The 15,745-nt window shown below is 55.3% G+C and overlaps 1 protein-coding gene across 1 annotated transcript; it reads right to left on the bottom strand.

Moving 5' to 3' along the window:
• Positions 1-3,729: 3,729 nt before the first annotated feature.
• Positions 3,730-5,009, bottom strand: LOC113146839 (caskin-1-like). The gene is made up of 2 exons (XM_026335379.1): positions 4,464-5,009; positions 3,730-4,404 (listed from the first exon to the last, which is right to left on the bottom strand). The coding sequence occupies exons 1-2, from the start codon at positions 5,007-5,009 to the stop codon at positions 3,730-3,732; spliced, it is 1,221 nt and encodes a 406-aa protein (XP_026191164.1).
• Between the last annotated feature and the right edge of the window lie 10,736 nt (positions 5,010-15,745).

The following is a 15,745-nucleotide window of genomic DNA, read 5'->3' as shown; positions in this document are numbered from 1 at the left end:
AACTCAAAAGGGAGAGAAGTCTACTTGTATCGATGGGGACGCCGACACCCCTCACAACCCTCAGGGGGCCCCTCGTGAGGAGGGGGCCCCCTTCTTGTGCGCCGGCTTTCCCGACGGGCCGGGGCGTTTGGCCCCCTGAGCCGCTAATTACTTTGAAAGGTGCTATTTTCAATGAAAGAAAGAAGAGCTTGACAAAAATATCGGTCTCTTATTCTTGGAAAGGCGAACGACGCACGCGCGCAAGAGTGCAGCTGGCCCAGTGCCTCTATAGCAGTTGCACCGCATTTCCCTTCCCTTCTACACCGGCATTGTCGGGGGCCCCTTCAGTGAAAAGCCCTCTAAGGCCTGCTGCAGTGCGTCAGCGAGCACGCGGCTGTGTAAGAGCCCAGTGCGGTGTGGCGTCGGGAAGGCCGTTCCAGGAAAGCCCTCGCTTCCACGTAGAGGGCCCCCCCTAGAACCCCTTTTACGTGGATTGAGATGTCACTGCACGGGTAGTGCATCTTTTAGGCGCCTAAGAGTCCCGCATGGCACATGACACTCAAACTGTAGGCACCGAGCAGAAGAGCCGAAAATGCCAGTAGAACTGCCGCTGTAGAGGGAGGGGAGGGGGGCTGTTGTTGTAACTCTTTACTTTCCGCAGTAGCCGCTTATGCGAATACTGCTTTTACAAGAGCGCTCAGCCTTTGCGCTCGATCACCGGCCTTTCGCTTTCCTAAGGGCGATGACTTGTGGCTTTCGGAGGCTCCCTTTTCGGGAGCTCTCGCTACGTTCTTCCTGTAGGCACCAGGAGGCCCCTGAGGAGGGCCTCTTTGTTGTGGGCCCCCCTCCACTGCCGATAGGAGAGGCGCACCAGGCGCCACCCGAGGTTCTGAAAAACAAAGCTCTTGAACACAGAGGATCCGTCCAGCCTCTCCGTAAGGAAGGGGCTAAGGCCACAGGGAGCAGGCCTCCCAGCAACTCCTCCCTGCCCCCTCCCTTCTCGCTCTCTCGCAGTTTCTGCATTCGCTGCAGGCCACACAACCGTTACGAAGTGTGTGGGCCCGTCCACTTCGAGCAACAGACGCGCTGAGGAATTCCCTCCGTCTGCAGCGAGAAAGCGAGACCCCCCGAAGCAGTGCTCCTGCTGTAGCGATACCCGCAGACCGAGTAAGGGAGCGAGCGTCTCGAGGGCAGTCAACACCTGCAGGCACACTCACACGCGCAATTGGCGAAGAGCTGTAGAGTCGTTTTTGCAACAGGAGCTGTAACGCCATGCACAGGCCCGAGGCCTAAAATTTGTTGCGGTAAACAACGGAGAAAAAGGGCGCTAGAGAAACAACGGCAGGGCTCCAGGAAACTCGACCGAGAGTCTAACACGATGAAAGCCCATAAACGCCGTCGTTATGCCCCACCTCGCGCTGAAGTGCTGAGTGCTCGTCTGCTTCTTGGGCCCCAGGAGGAAGATGCGGACTCGCGTGTCTAGGAGCCTCGCGCTCGAGGGTGGCTTGCCACGCCAGCAGCTTACTATGCAGAGCTTCTAAAGATGTACTGACAGCGGCTTCAAGCGCCTCCTCAAAGCCTAAAGAACTCCTCTCGGTTGCGCTCCCCAAGAAGGCCCAGGGGCCCTCCGAAGGTTCGCGCAAGGTCCCTAGGGAGGGGCCCCAAAAACGTCGGTGATGGAGTGCTGCTGCCACTGCCTCTAAGGTAAGGGCCCCCTGTCGCGCCTGAGCCGCCTCCAGTAGCGGCAGCTCTGCGGGGAGGCCCCTTAAAAGAAGAAACAGAGTCTTCAGTAAGGGGCCCCACATAGACGAGGGGGGGCCCCCAGGGCCCCAGGGGGCCGGAGAGAGGGGCAGCTGCAAAGCGAGGCCCCAGGCCAAAAGCGCAGCGCAAGAGGGCCCCAGGGGAAACAGCGGAGAGACCACATGAGGAAGGCAGTGCGAACCTTGACAGCGCTCTTGTTGCTGCTGCTCTTGCTGTTGCTGCTCTTGCTGCTGCACCGCTGCTATACAGACGGCCACGAGATGCGGGCAGGCTTCGCCTAAGCGGGAAAACGCAGTAACTGCAAACTCAAGAACTTTCCATGCCTCTGAAATGTGGCTCCCCCTCAAAGGGGGGGTTACCCTGAGAGCAGCTTCCTCTTTTGGAGGCAGTGGGGTCTCCCAAGTGTACTGCTGCTGCTCCAGCTCAGGTACTCGTCGTTGCTGCAGCATCACAGCCTCCAGCTGCTTTGCTGTTGCCATGTCCAGCTGCTGCAGCAGGGGCGGCACAGAGATCCTGCACCGCTCAAGGGCCCCCAGCAGCTGCCTCTGTGCAGCAAAGGGGAAGGAAGGGCCCCCATGGGGGAGGGGGATTTCCTGGAAGGGCACTCGACAGGGCGCATCCAGCAACTGCCACAGCACATGGCTGCACTCCACTAGGAGGCCCCACTGCCGCTGCTCTGGCTGCTGATGCGCGACAGTGGAGAGGAATGCGGTGAGAGCAAGAGAGAGGTCAAGGCGCTTGGCAGGCAAGGGCCCCCCGTCGGTTGAAAATCCAGGCAGATGGTGCCCACCAGGGGCCCCCGAAAGCAGCCGGAGGCTTCGGCTGCAGAGGGCAGCCCCAAGAGCAGCCGCAGTGGGGCCCCTTAGCGCGCCGACGGTGGCAAGTGCAGAAGCAACCCCAACAAAAGCCGACAAAGGGGTGTTATCGATATTCGGGGTTGCCCAAGGCGCCCCGAGTGAGTCCGTTGCCGCTGAAGCGGCAATGGCCTCACTCGTGTGAAGGGGCTGTACACGTGCTGCTGCGCTGTGGGTTTTATCTTCTGCGAAAAAAGCGGTAGCCGCAGCAGCAAGGCGCTGGTCTGCCCATCGATGCAGTCGCCAAAGCGAGCACTCAGCGTGAGCACGCAAGTCCTCTGACGGGGCCTGCAGGCCTCCAAGGAGGCTTCCTTGCAGCACTTCTTCGGGAGAAGTTTGAGCGGATGGCTGCGGCGCATCCTGCAGCAGACGTCCATGGAAGAGCTGCGGAGAATCTCCCCGTGGAGTCTCCCCGTGGGGAGCCGCGAAACCATGCACTCTCGATAGGGGACCCCCAGGTTGGCCCCTGTGAATAGCCTCTTTTCCGTGTGTGAGCTTGTGATGGAGAAGGCGGGAAGCCCCTAAGAGCTGCGCCGCATCTTGAGGGCCCCACGAGGGCAGCACGTCGAGAGCTAGCGTGACGAATGCCTGTAGCGTTTCCCAGTTTAAATGGGCAGTTTTCGGTGTGTCGAGAGCAGAAGTGCAACCTCCTTTTCCTCCGCCTCTTTCGAACGCGGAAGGCGCTACCGGAAGGCGAAGGAGAACCTCCGAAAGCATCTGGATGTCAGCTGGAAGAAAATGCCACCGAGGAGCTGACTCTGGAGGCCCCTCTCCCGCCAGGTCCTTTGGGGCAGTTCTTTTTCGCGAGGCACCCACCAGAGAATCGGATGGTTGTTGGGCAAGCGGCCGCGTCTGCTGCTGCATATTCTGCGGATGCCACTTTCTCAAGAGGGCTGAAAGTAAGACTGCAGCATCGTTGTCGCCCATGGGTAGGGGGGGCCCCTCCGGGGCCCTCTCTTGCACAATTTTTGCAGAGGCCCAGAGAACGGTGCAAATGTGCCGAGCTCTCAGCGCTTGGTGTTTCGCACTAAGGCCGCCATGCGGGGGTTGCCGATTGAGGCTTTTTTGAGGATTCTTTGCCTGTGCAAGTGCTGCGAGGCAGGGTGGCTCTTGGAGCACCTCAACAAGGCGGCGTCTAAGAAGAGCCATGAGGGCCTCCAGCCGCTGTTGCCGTTGCTGCTGCTGCCGTTGTTGCTCTTGCTCCTGCCGTTGCGGCTGCTTTGTGAGCTCGTTGAGGACTGCCGCTGCCCAAGCGAGGCTGCTGCAGCCCACTGGACTGAACGCGTCCTGCTGCTGCAGCGTAGCGCTGAGGAACGCTTCCAGGAGAAGGGCTGGCGCGTCGAGCAGATTTCCGCTTGGCTGCTGCTGCAGGGTGCTGGCAGCCTTGTGCGAGTGTCTGAGTTTGCAAAGCAGTGCAAGCCCCCATCCCGCCATCGCCAGATGCCTTTGGGAGAGCTTCCAGAGGCCTCGCTGCAGCAGCCGCTGCAGCAGCTGCTGCAGCACCGGGCTCTCTAGGGCCCCTTCTACGCTGCTCGCTGAGGGCCCCGAGGGGCCTAGGGGTCCATAGCCGGGGGAGCTGCGGGGAGAGAGGCCCTCGGGATGCAGGCAAGAGGCAAGGCCAGGGGGCACATGAGGCAGCTGGCAAGCCTCCCCTTGTTGCAGGAGCCACGCAAGGCGGTGCAGGGCAGCGGCAGCGTTGGCAGGCGTGATCAGCGGCCAGAAGCGCCATAGATTGTTGTACAGGACGTGGGGACTGGTGGCACTTGTTAGGGCCTGGGTGAGCAACACGTTGAGCTCCCGGAGGGGCCCCCTATGGGGGCCCCCTGGAGGGGCTTCTAGTGCATGCCGCGGGGCGGAGTGGCCCAAGGCCTTAAGGGCCTCGACTGCAGCAGCGACGTCTCGAGAGCCATGTTGAGAAAAGGCCGCTGAGGGAGGGGCCTCTGGGGGGCCCTCTAGGGGGGCCTCCTTGCCGTCGGGGCAGAGGCTGCGTCGTCGCCGCCGTCTCCAGAAAAAGGGAGGCGAAGATCTTGACAGCCCTCCAGGTTCTCCCTGCGCAGGCCGTCTCTCGAGGGTGGCTTGCTCAGCAGGGGGGGCAGTTCCGTCTCTCCAAGAAAAGCCCTCAGTGGCTGTCGAGCGTCTCGCCTCTACGGGCCTCCTTTCGTGGTACGATGCGCAGGGCGGGGAGTCGGCAATTCTCGATGGACTCGAAGACAGGAAGCGGCTCCGTCCCCCCGACAGCACTACGCCACAGCCGCCTCCGATGGGCGAAGGCAAACACCTCCTTGCAGCTTGTCGCGAGGCCAACTGAAGTCGGAGGCTGGAAGGCGGAGAGGGGCCTCCGCAGCGTCCTACCCTAAAAACAACGTGCAGGGCAGTCGCTGTGCCGCCTGCACGGCAGCCGATTCCAAGGCTCATGCAGCAGGACACGTTCTGCTTTTCCTGAGCGCACAGCTGCTCTCGCTTGGGAAACGGGTTTCCTCGAAAAATCAAAGGCACGAAGCAGCAGGAAACACCAACAGGAGCCCAGGTTCCCCCCCTCGCCCTCCCGCGGAGGAGCAACTTTGAAAGGCAGCAGGGGGTAACACACTATTCTCACCTTCTGGAAGCAAAATGGCAGCAGAAATGATGAAAACCAAAATAATATTCGAAGCAATGTTCGCTAGTGCCCGTTGAACCTTCAGCGTACAGAAAAGGCATCGATGGATGCAGGGGGCCCTTGGTGAGGGGCCCAGGCGGTCTCGAGCGCCTTCGCCCCAGCCACTCTAAGAAACTACCGAATTCCCTTCCCCTTCAATTTTTAAAAGGAGAATCAACTTTGCCAGTGATTCCACTGCTGAAAGGGACATGTGTTCGCGGGGGTCTCTCGTAGGAGAGGCCGAGGGGGCAGCCGCTTTTTCGGCTGTCGGTTGCGCTCAACAACCCGGAGGGGCACAGACTGAAACGTCGGAAAGAAAACGGCATCCACTTCAATCACCGTTAAGTTTCGGAGCATTCATAGAAGAAAAAGCAACAGTACGTGGCTTTTTGCCCTGTATAACAGTATACGGCCTCGTTCGAAAATTTGAGCCTTTCTTTGTAAGCACGAGATACAAAAGAACACTGTACGGTCTACGCGTAGAATGTGCCTGACCTTTCCATGCCTGCAAATAGGAAGCTCCTTCTTAAGCAGGCAGATACGCAGAGTTCCTCAGCGTCTCTCAATAATTAGTCTCCCCCACCAGCAGATTGATCCCGCGAAAGTCTTGCTGAGTCTTTGAAGGTTTCTGCAGTTTTATCAAAAATCTTCTTCCGCGTGATATGCAGTCTCTCGACTCCATCGGGGGTTCTCAGACTCTGGTCTCGACAGATGAATGGCGTGAAGAATCGCCGCCACCTGTGCGAGTTGCCTCCTGGCCACTAGGGCACGTTGGAGACCACGAAAGCCAGAGTGTTTACACGATGCTGACTCTACGTAGCTTTCTCGCACACAGGCGACTAGAGAGCGAAAAGCAGGAACCTTATGAAACTACGATATTCAGAAGGAAAGCACTCCTCTCACTTGGCACGCAGCATTCCGCAGTGTCAGTGTTTGCCTTCCTAAGCGTCGCACACTGTATTCGCCCACAATCTCCGTCCTCAGCGGCTATAGAAGTGTAGTGGCAACACGGAGATTCCTACAGTAGGAAACATATCATATAGTGGGAAGACAGTAGAATAACAGGCTTACTATAGAGCGGTAGACACCGAGGTACGCTCTGCTGCCTCTCTTCACGGGTTGCCTGTTCTCAACGACCTAGTTTGCCAGCCCAACACCCTATCGGCGAATCGAGTTGCTAGCTTGCCAGGCAAAACGACCAAAGAAGTCACACCCGCAAGAGGAATGCATTCGGGGGAAGGGTAGCGTAGTGCTTCCGATGCATAGGAAAGGGGGTGTGGACGGACAGCTTGCCCGCTGTACATTTCTACACATTTCTGCCTCTTTTCCGTCCTCAGAAACTGGCCTGTGAAACAAGGGCGAGCAGGAGGCTGCAGCGCGACCCGGTACGTCGTGGACTATTGCTGCGGTCTGGGGCGTGCAGTAGTTAACATGTGCGATCCATCATGCCTTCGAACTGCTGAACTATATCTTTTGACGTATGAAGGATGTGGCAGCGCTCACCGGAAATCGGCGCGTCCGCCGTTTGTGGTGGCTACGTCGTCTGCCTGTCTGTATAGGTGTATTTCGTCCTGTTATGTAGCGAGCCAGTTAGCTTTTGCGGGTCCTTCTTGCCCACGGTTGCACCCCTTTACGAAATAACGGGCGCAGCATCAGCGTGGCGCTTTCACAACATCACGGCCTAAACCTGAACCTCTAGACCTTCTGGAAAAAAGAGAGAAAGAAGGAAATCTTCAAAAGCCTCAAGACGCGGAGGAATGCGCGGACAGCCCATGGGTATCGGTGCCGAGGTTTCCTACTCAGCATAAACAGAACAAGCCCGACAACGAGAAAGCTAGCCGAAAGTCAGGAAGCATCATGCAGAAGTGGGGACACGCCCGTGGCATGAAGCGTGGACAGAGATAGTTGAGGCTGGCCAAGAAGCGCAGCCACAGTTAAACAGGCAGAGGAGACAGGGAGATACACAGCAAACGGGGCAGGCTAGTGGCAACTGAATTGCACAAAAAGTGGCTGTCAAAGCCTTCATCGCCTTGGCGCCCACTTCTTACCTCCTCTTCCTCTTCTTCCGTATCCAAATGAACCCCCATTTCCGGCAGTACAAGCTCAGTTATAGGCCCGAGAAACGCGAATTCCGGGACTTCTTCTGAGCTCCTACGAGAAACAAGGCGTGAAATATCTACAGTCCTCTCTCCACCCTCCTTAAGAAGGCCTGTTACGTCTAGAGAGTCCTCTAATTGCCCCTCGCTGGAAATGTCAGTCCCCCAAGTTGCCACAGAGGCATCGACGGCCCCCACAAATTTTCTGGTGGGAAGGGCAGACGCATCGGTGGGCAGCCGATTGTCCGGAACAGAAGAATAGGGATGATAGCGTGAGGTTTCCCTTAGAAAGTTGGAAGGACTAGCACCTCCTGAGGCGAAAAGCCATACAACCACCGCCTCCCTCCGTCGCTGGAGTGATTAAAAGGGATTAAAAGAACGCAGAAAGACTGCCCTTTCTGCATTTTCGTTGATGGACAAAGACCTTTCGGTGAACAGGAATACACACATAGTATGTAGGCAGCATTTGACCACGCATCTTTGCGCACACATACGGCGATCGAGCACGCATAAAGGGGGGGCTAAAAGCACTGATGGCAAAAGAATTGGAGTAGTAAGGTGGATCGATAGATAGCAGTTTAGTTTTGAGCAAGCTCTGCGCCCCCGTTGCCCTGCTGTATGTGCTGCAAACTAAGAGCTTGGGGGAGCCACGAGAGTCCCCCTAAGCACAAGTTATTTTAGGGCCTTCCAAGCCAAAGGACCCTCGCCCCTACGTCGCTTTTGTCCTCAGCTACTGAGTTTGTACCTTTCAGGAGTGAGGAAATCTTGGGGGTTTTCTTGGTGCCTCCTTGCTGTGACTCTCCTTCAGCACGTGAGTCATCGGCTACAGCGGCCTCTCCTCTTTTCTTCTTTTTGCTCTGTCCCCTCCCAAAAGATAATGAGCTCAATAAGCCACGCAGCCTATACTGAGGGTTGGTGCCTAGAGCTCGAGGGGACCGTTGAGTGTCCGGCTCGCCTCCTGCTGCAGAACGTGCTTCTTCTTGCTCTTCTTGAGAATACACAGAACTAGGGTTACTCTCCACTGACTCCACGACATCCTCACACTCTTGCTACACAGGCAGCACATACGCAGGAGTAGGGAGGCTAGGCTTTGCAGTTGCTGGGATTACAAGGGCTTAACCCTGAATCGTAGGCTCCGCGTCCTCCTAGATGCGGCACCAAACTCTCAAGATTCCGCCCCCTACTATTCAACCGTAAACTCTGACGCTTAACTCACGTCTGCTGAGGGTCCTTTCATGAGCTCCCTAAGGACAGAAGTAGCAGAGACTGAAGGCACCAGCTCCCCTAGGGGGGCACCCATGGCCATGGCAAAAAATGCAGAGAAGAGCAGGCTAAAGCTTCCTGAAGGAACAGCCACGTAGGGGGGGGGTAGTGCCGAACTACTGTCCATTCCTGTCTCAGTAGAGGAAGTAACAGAGTCTGAGGCGGCCGACCCCTCGACAGGAATCGATGAACTTCTATAGTATCCAAGGGTTTCTGAGCGGACATGCCCTACAGAGGCATCACGCGGGGGGGAAAAGCTGCTCGCTGATTTTGCTCTTATCGCGCTCTTTGCGGGGTTCGGCGCCCCCATCTGAGGCGCCAGAAGGACACAGCGCATACAGAAGCAAGCGGCTAGCGGATAACCAACAGGGGGAAGGCAAGGTATGTGAAACAACAGCACAAGCAAAGCAGCCCTCGTACAAAGTCCACTTCTCTAAACCTGCAGGTGGCAAGTAAGATGAAGGCTAAAGAGGCTAGCTTGATCCCTCTCAGAACCAAAAGGAATCACACAACCCTCCACAACACCTCCCAACTTTGAGGCAACAAAGGTCCGTCGTATATATATGCCCCTAAAAGCCCGCGTTGTCCTTCGACGCAGGAGTGTGAGTCTTTGAAGCCACAACACAGCTCCTTACTCTGCAAGCTCTCAGTTTGAAGGCTGAGAACCACCAGAAGGCGATTTGGGTGCAAACGCGGACGCAGTTTACAGGAGCTATAGCGCACAGCCGATAGGGCTTGTGCTGTTGCTGACTCAGGTGCTCGCGGTGATGTTGGTGATGAGGAGGGTGAGGGACGCTTGAGGCGAGAGTTACGAAGGGGGCGCTCGCTTGCTCCAGACGCAGCTCTTCGCCTTGCTGCAGCAGACCATCCGGGGAATCGTTTCGGATGTGCCGTGACTTCGCTCGCCCCCTGAGCCTTCTAGGGTTGCCACGCTCCAGATGCCCCCCATAGCCCATCCAGTTGCCGTTAAAGCCCCAAAACGGACTGCTGGGTGCTTTTACATCCTCAGCTTGCCGCTTGTCTCCTCCAGAGGATTCCGCCGCCTCCTTACGCGGCTTCCTTGCCTGCCTTCGCAGCAAAGAATCCCTTAGCTCAAAGAGATGCTTCAGGCGCCGGCTCTGTAGCGCCCCTTGTACAACTGCTTGACACTCAGAGAACTGCCCTGAGAAAAAGAGACAGAGCACTACAGAAAATCAGAGTATGTGTGAGTAGCTTTATAAAAGACTGCAGCTCTGGCGGAAGGCATAACTGTGCCCGCAACAAAACGCGGGAAGAAAGCACCCAACAAGCAAGGAACACATCCCCCCAGGGCCCTCTTTCATGTTCATACACCCCCGTCTCTCCGAGGTGATTGATGCTGTTTGTCTATTTCCCTGCGTCTCTCCTCGCTCTTCATCATTGCCTTGAGCTCCGAGGGCTGCATGCAGTGTCCCACCGTCGATTTCTACACAAAAAATATTTGTGCCTTGCAGGGCCGCGAGTTGCTTGCGCCTATGCTGCTTTGTATCCTTTGAGAACGCCAGGACGAGCTCCACGAAAGGGAGGGCCTTCAGGGCTGGAGATCGGCAGCATACTCAAGCCTCGATGCAGAGCAATGAGCATGAAAGAGAAAAGAAGGCAGGACGAAGAAGAGGAAGTAGAGAAAAAGCACGATTGCCTGCCTGCCTTTTGCAGCACTCAAAGGCGAATTGAAATAAGATCAACAGGCTAGTCAATACGTTCTCCCTCCTGACTCTGCACAGAGGCTCAACTACAGCCGAACAAAGTGCTGGTACGGCATAACTCTACAGGTAGAAATGACATGCGGAGTGAGTGGAACAAAGAAGGGGATGCAGAAAACAATAAGAAAGAAATGCGGGCTAAACACAGGAAGCTAGACATGTAAACGTACACGAAAAGGCGAAGCAATCAGCAAAAAGCAATTTCCACAGCGACCAGCACAGCTGAGCACGGAGAAAGCAGCTCGACCCTCTCTCACCTTCCGCTGCTGCAACCCCGATGTCTCCAGTTGTTGGACATAGTAATATCATGTGAAAATTCTCCAGAGGCCGTTGCTGTAGGAAGTGCAGTAACTGGGCTGCGCGCAAATAATTGGCATTATTCCCGCAGCGGTCTCTAGCAGAGGCGAATGGAAATAGGCAAAAAGACTACTCAAGCGAACCAGAGAGAGACCTCTGAGATACTATGCATGCTGCTGTTCCTTTGCGCCCCCGTGATACAAATCTCTGCGCGTCTCTACCTACTCCCCCTCTAGCCCTTGTGCTTCCTGTTATCGACTTCTCGATCTGTACCTCCACCTTTACTCCACATCATTAGCTCTCTGCGTGCCCTACTCTCCTCCCTCCGCGTTTTCGCTTTCCTGCTCTCTTTCTATGCCTTGGGCCGAAATCTCCGCCTCCCCCCCTCCCGGTTCTTCACCCGCGCGCCCTCTCTCTGCCCACTCCCCCGTCTACCCCGTCTACCCCGTCGCCTTGCCGCACCGGTAAGCTTCAATGCGATATCCAGCAGTCTGTAGCTTATGCCGTCCTTCACACCCAACAGGAACACTTCATTCGTGTCTAGAGTGCTGTATTGCGCTGTTAGTCTCTGAAAAGGAGCCCCCATGAAGCTCGCTAAAACACTTCCTCGGGGGTGCAGTGTACGGCCATGTTTCACCAAAGGATCCTCCGGGGCTGTACTGCTACGCTGAGGGCGGATACGGGAGAGTCCTGCGAAGGACTTGCGTTCAAGATCATCCTGCGGCAAGATCGTGGAGGACTGCTTACTTAAAAGCAGCCTGGGAGAACCCCTGGGGGATAGAGGCGGACAAGTGGGCACTTCTCTGCTGCTTGGATGCTGCGGGACCTGCTGTTGTTGTTGCTGCTGCTGCTGAAGGTGCTGTCCTTCAACTCCAGATTTTCTGTGTGGGGCCAGGTGCTCTAGCACTGTCTGAATCCTCGAGGGTTTCCCGCGATGTCTGTGGATAGCGCCCCCTCTGCTCCTCGCAAACTTGGGACGTGTGGTGGGCTGGACACTGTCAAGCTTCGAAGATGCCCAGGAGGCCGGCGCTTCGTCTTGCTGAGAGGAAGGGCCCCCCTCTGCCAGCGAAGAATAATGCTGGCGCGAGAATCGAAAAGCTTTCACTTCTAGCGCCTCCGAGTCTAAATTGGCAAACGCCGTTCTGACCAAACGAGGAAGGGCCGTGGATAGTCGGTTCTCACTACTGTCTTCTTCTGTGGGAAAAAGAAGGGAGAGGAACGGAGAACGCAACACGACGGAGTGGAGGTGGAGCACGGGCATGCAAAGAGAAAAGGGTAGGAGAAAAGCCCGAAGGGGAAAAGCAGAGACAGCGGTCAATTGGGTGTGCCTTTGAGAGACTCCACTCAGAGCAACAGTGCATAAAAAGGGTGGCAAAGCCTCCAAAAACTTAGAAAACACACAGAAAAAGCTTGCCACGAGAACACACGAGCTTAACCGACGAAGCCGGCACGGGAGAAAAAGAAAAGCGAGGCAAGAGTTTTTGAGAGCCGAGTTGAGCAGAGGGAAAGCCGCACCTCTGGTGTCAATAAAAAGCTGCAAGATCCTCTCGAGCAATTCCGGAAAGGACAGCTGACTGCAAGCAGACACTTCTCAAAGAAAAACATCCTTTTATGCCCCCAGGAGGTTCTTGTATGCGGGCCTCCCCTAGGAGACTTCAGCGAACACAGCGATCGAACGAAACGAAAAATCCACAGGTGCCCAAGATACATAAACAACAGATGGAAAGTGATGCCCCCTCAAAGTCTGCTTACCTCCAATCTCTTTGGGTCTCCTGAGAGATTTCCGGGATGAATGCTGGCAGTAAGAGGCCTCCGTCCTCGGCAACACCTGAAGCCGCTACGCACAACTTTACACAGCCGGATCCTAGAGAGGGAGTAAAAGGGGTCATGCCAGGCTGTACTCCCTCCTACCTGCTGCTGGTCCCTGTGGTGTAGTGGAATCGGGCATCTATGTGCGACAAAGCGAGTCGAATTGACGAAGGCCTATAGTTTGGAATGACTACACTCTAAATTTCCTTTGCAAGCCCTCCTTTGCCTCTGGAATCGGCAGTGACGAAGCAGACAAAGCAGTGTATAGTCTCTTGAGACCCCAACAAAGGCGATGGGGAAGCATACCTGCGAGAGCCGCCTGGATGAAAGTGTACTGGCGGGGGGAACCCCGAGTGCTAACGAAGCGCATATCGGAAGGAGCCACAAAAAAGAGACTCTCTGGAGTAAAACCCCCCTTTTGTGGGGAGGAGGGGGGTAGTAGAGAAGGCGGCACTTTACTTGAAAGAGCGAATCTGCCGCTGTAGTGCAGCACCAGGTCTGTCTCAGGAGACAGAGACACTGGGCACCCTCTCAAGAGTATGGCCAAAATGGGTGTGGCAGAAAAAATCGGAAGTAGATAGTGCTGCGGCCTCAGAATTCTACAAAGGCTTTGAGGCTGTCGCAGAAGCGTAAAAGCTCATGTTCGGAAGGTACTTGGGGGTGTGCAACTCAGGGTGGATATTCGCGCAGAAGACCATTCCAAAACCTTCAGCAATGTATCGGATGAGCAAGCTCTACCTTCATTCTCGAAAACTATAGGCCGTTCTAAGGCTCCTTCCTCTGGAATTCCTTCACGGAGGATTTGACCAGAGCTTTCTTGGGGGCCCTTGCTTCTCTTCTCCTCACCCCTCAGTGAGACAAACAGCCACAGTCGTGCGCTAGTAAGAACCTAGGAAGAGAATCCTCAAGTTGTGGGGTGTCCACAGGGGCATGTTGGCATGGGGGCTCAGGTGGCCCACAACCAGTTTTCTTCGTGTCTGATCGCCTAATAAGAAGAAATGGCAAGGTGTGTCACGCTTGAAGGGAGTGTTAACAACGAGAAGAGGTGTATACGCTAAAAGGCCCCTTAGAGGACAAAAACTGCTAGGCAAAGGACATCGGGGCGTTGGCGAAGGCCCTTTGCACACCCTTCCTTGAAAGCGAAGCGTTTTACGAGATGAAGGTGCAGAAAAGGCACTGCTTCATGGCAAACCCTTCGAATAAACTTGCTGGTTGCTTCGCGTGTAAAACAAAATAAGCAGATTTTATACTCTGGAAGGCATGACATCAGACCCGCACTAGCTGCCTGTGGCACTGTAGGGGGCTCTCAGTGTAGGAAACGAGGCGCCTTTTAGGCAGCATTCGTCCGCAAATTTTCCATTACCGTCTAGCTGAAGCGTATATATTAAAGTCTTTAAGTGAGCCCTGTGCTTTGAGAATGGGGGGCGGGCTGAATCCCTCAAAGCTGTCGCTCCCTGCCTCGAAGTGCCACTGGTCACTTCCAGTGGTAAGGAGCTAGTATGAGAATTGGGGAATCTGCCTCATCTCAAAGGCACCCGAGAGGCCAAACAGAGAGCAATATCTTGCTGAGTTTGTGCAGAAATTGGTGTCTTCAGTTAGCTGACTAGTAATTTGTCTCGGCTCCCAGGCTTTCAAGTCGCACCAGCGACCCTCTGTTTAATTGAACTCTTGCACACTTCTTTAACGGGAAGGATGTTGGTTCCGTTGTCCCTTATAGAGGTTCTGATGATCTTTTATAGCCGTAATTTTGACGTATCTGCCAGCGTTTGCTGGGTTAAGAAGAACCTTATCGGGGCCTCACTATAGAGGCCCCTAAAGCTCCCAGGAGCGTCGCTCGTTGTGCGCTTTGCTTTGAATAGGATGGGAGCTTCTCGTGTGTTGCGCGTGAGCGCCTTGTGTATAGCTGCATGTGCCAAGTTTGAAGGACTTACTTGCCTTTTTTCCTCTGATTTCCTTTGGTCCATGTGGCGGGTGCGTTTCGTGTTCGTAATCTGTCTGCTGAACGACTAAGCTCAATTCTTCTTGGCTGAATATTTCTTTATGCTGTTAGGCCTAGGAAATGCAGAGAGCCGTAAACACAAGGCTCTGTTGGGCTGCTAGACTGTTGCTCCTCTCTCCAGTTCGTGCAGCTAAAGAAATTCCACGGAAGAGCATAAGGCCACGGTGTTCCCTCGTGGTCTTCGTACAGATGCGGCAAGGAGGTGGGACATACTCGTGGTCTCCTGCCCATGTGTGTTGCCACACCAGAATCTGCGCGGGGTGAAGGTTACTGAATGGTGGCTAAATGCATTTGCATGTGGCACCTGGAAGAAGGCAGAACCGCGCTTGACCAAGGCTGCCTAAAGGAACCCTGCCCAACGTGCATGTTGCGGTCAAGAGCAAGGGGAAAAGCTGTGCTAGAGAAAAATCAAGGTATCCCTACTTGTGTGTCTTGAAAACATTCTTCTTGTGGGTGTGAGGGTGAGAGGGTGCTGGGTATCAGAGACGACAAGCACGTCCAAACAGAAGTGTAGGAGAGGAGCTGAGATATTAGGGCAGAAGCCTCCTGCACAGATGCCCTCTGCAGCTGCATCCAAGGAGAGATGAAATAGCAGAAAAGGGTTGGAACGGTGTCGACCCCTGAGGAATGTAAAACTACCCAATGACCAAAAGGTGCTTCGGTGCTAGGCCAGCGTATAGGAAGCAGAGTTGCTGATGCGGAGACAGTGTGTAAAAGACGTAAGTTTCTTAGCAACACGCGCAGCCCTTCCAAGCTCTAGTGGCCCCTCCAGGTGTGGATGCTTCAAGTTTACATAGCCACCACACTGCTTTATAACTGAAGGAGACCCCTTGAGGTCGGTCACGAGAGCCGTTTTTTAAAGTAGACGTAGACATCAGCATGCAGTTTGCCGTAAGCCTCTCCAAGGGCTTGAATCTCTTGGGAGCATAGCAAAAGCCTCCCATCCTTGGTGGCATGCAAATTCCATCATCCTGAGGATCCGTTGTAGGCGGAAGCAGCACCCACCTCGCCTGAGGGGCCTCACACAGAGCGACCGACTTCGTGGCTCTACCGTGCCAGGGGGCATCGACCCCTAAATTCCTTCATAGAGCAAATCAACAGCACACAGCATCCCAAAGCACGGTGGATTTTCTGCCCTTCACTAATGGAGATTAGACACCCTCCACGCAAGCCTGAAAACCTATGGCCAAGCAGAATCTCCTAGCTGGACGCGGTCCTTCGACAGAAAACAACAACCAAAGGGCACAGGGGCGAGCGATCCGTGTTGCCTATTCTTGTACTGTCCGAACAAGCTGGCATACGCGGCAAGAGGCAACAGAGCGCGCATGCTT

The sequence above is a fragment of the Cyclospora cayetanensis genome, unplaced genomic scaffold (genome assembly GCF_002999335.1).
Source record: "Cyclospora cayetanensis isolate NF1_C8 unplaced genomic scaffold, CcayRef3 CcayRef3_contig_67, whole genome shotgun sequence".
Taxonomy (NCBI): domain Eukaryota; phylum Apicomplexa; class Conoidasida; order Eucoccidiorida; family Eimeriidae; genus Cyclospora; species Cyclospora cayetanensis.
This window is presented reverse-complemented; position numbering and strand designations above follow the sequence as displayed.

Coding starts and splice junctions, on each gene's coding strand:
- LOC113146839 (XM_026335379.1), bottom strand. CDS start 5,009: ATGAGCCTTGGAATCGGCTGCCGTGCAGGCGGCACAGCGACTGCCCTG. Junction 4,405..4,463: donor CTGCAGTCGAGGCCCTTAAG/GCCTTGGGCCAC, acceptor GGGCCCCCATAG/GGGGCCCCTCCGGGAGCTCA.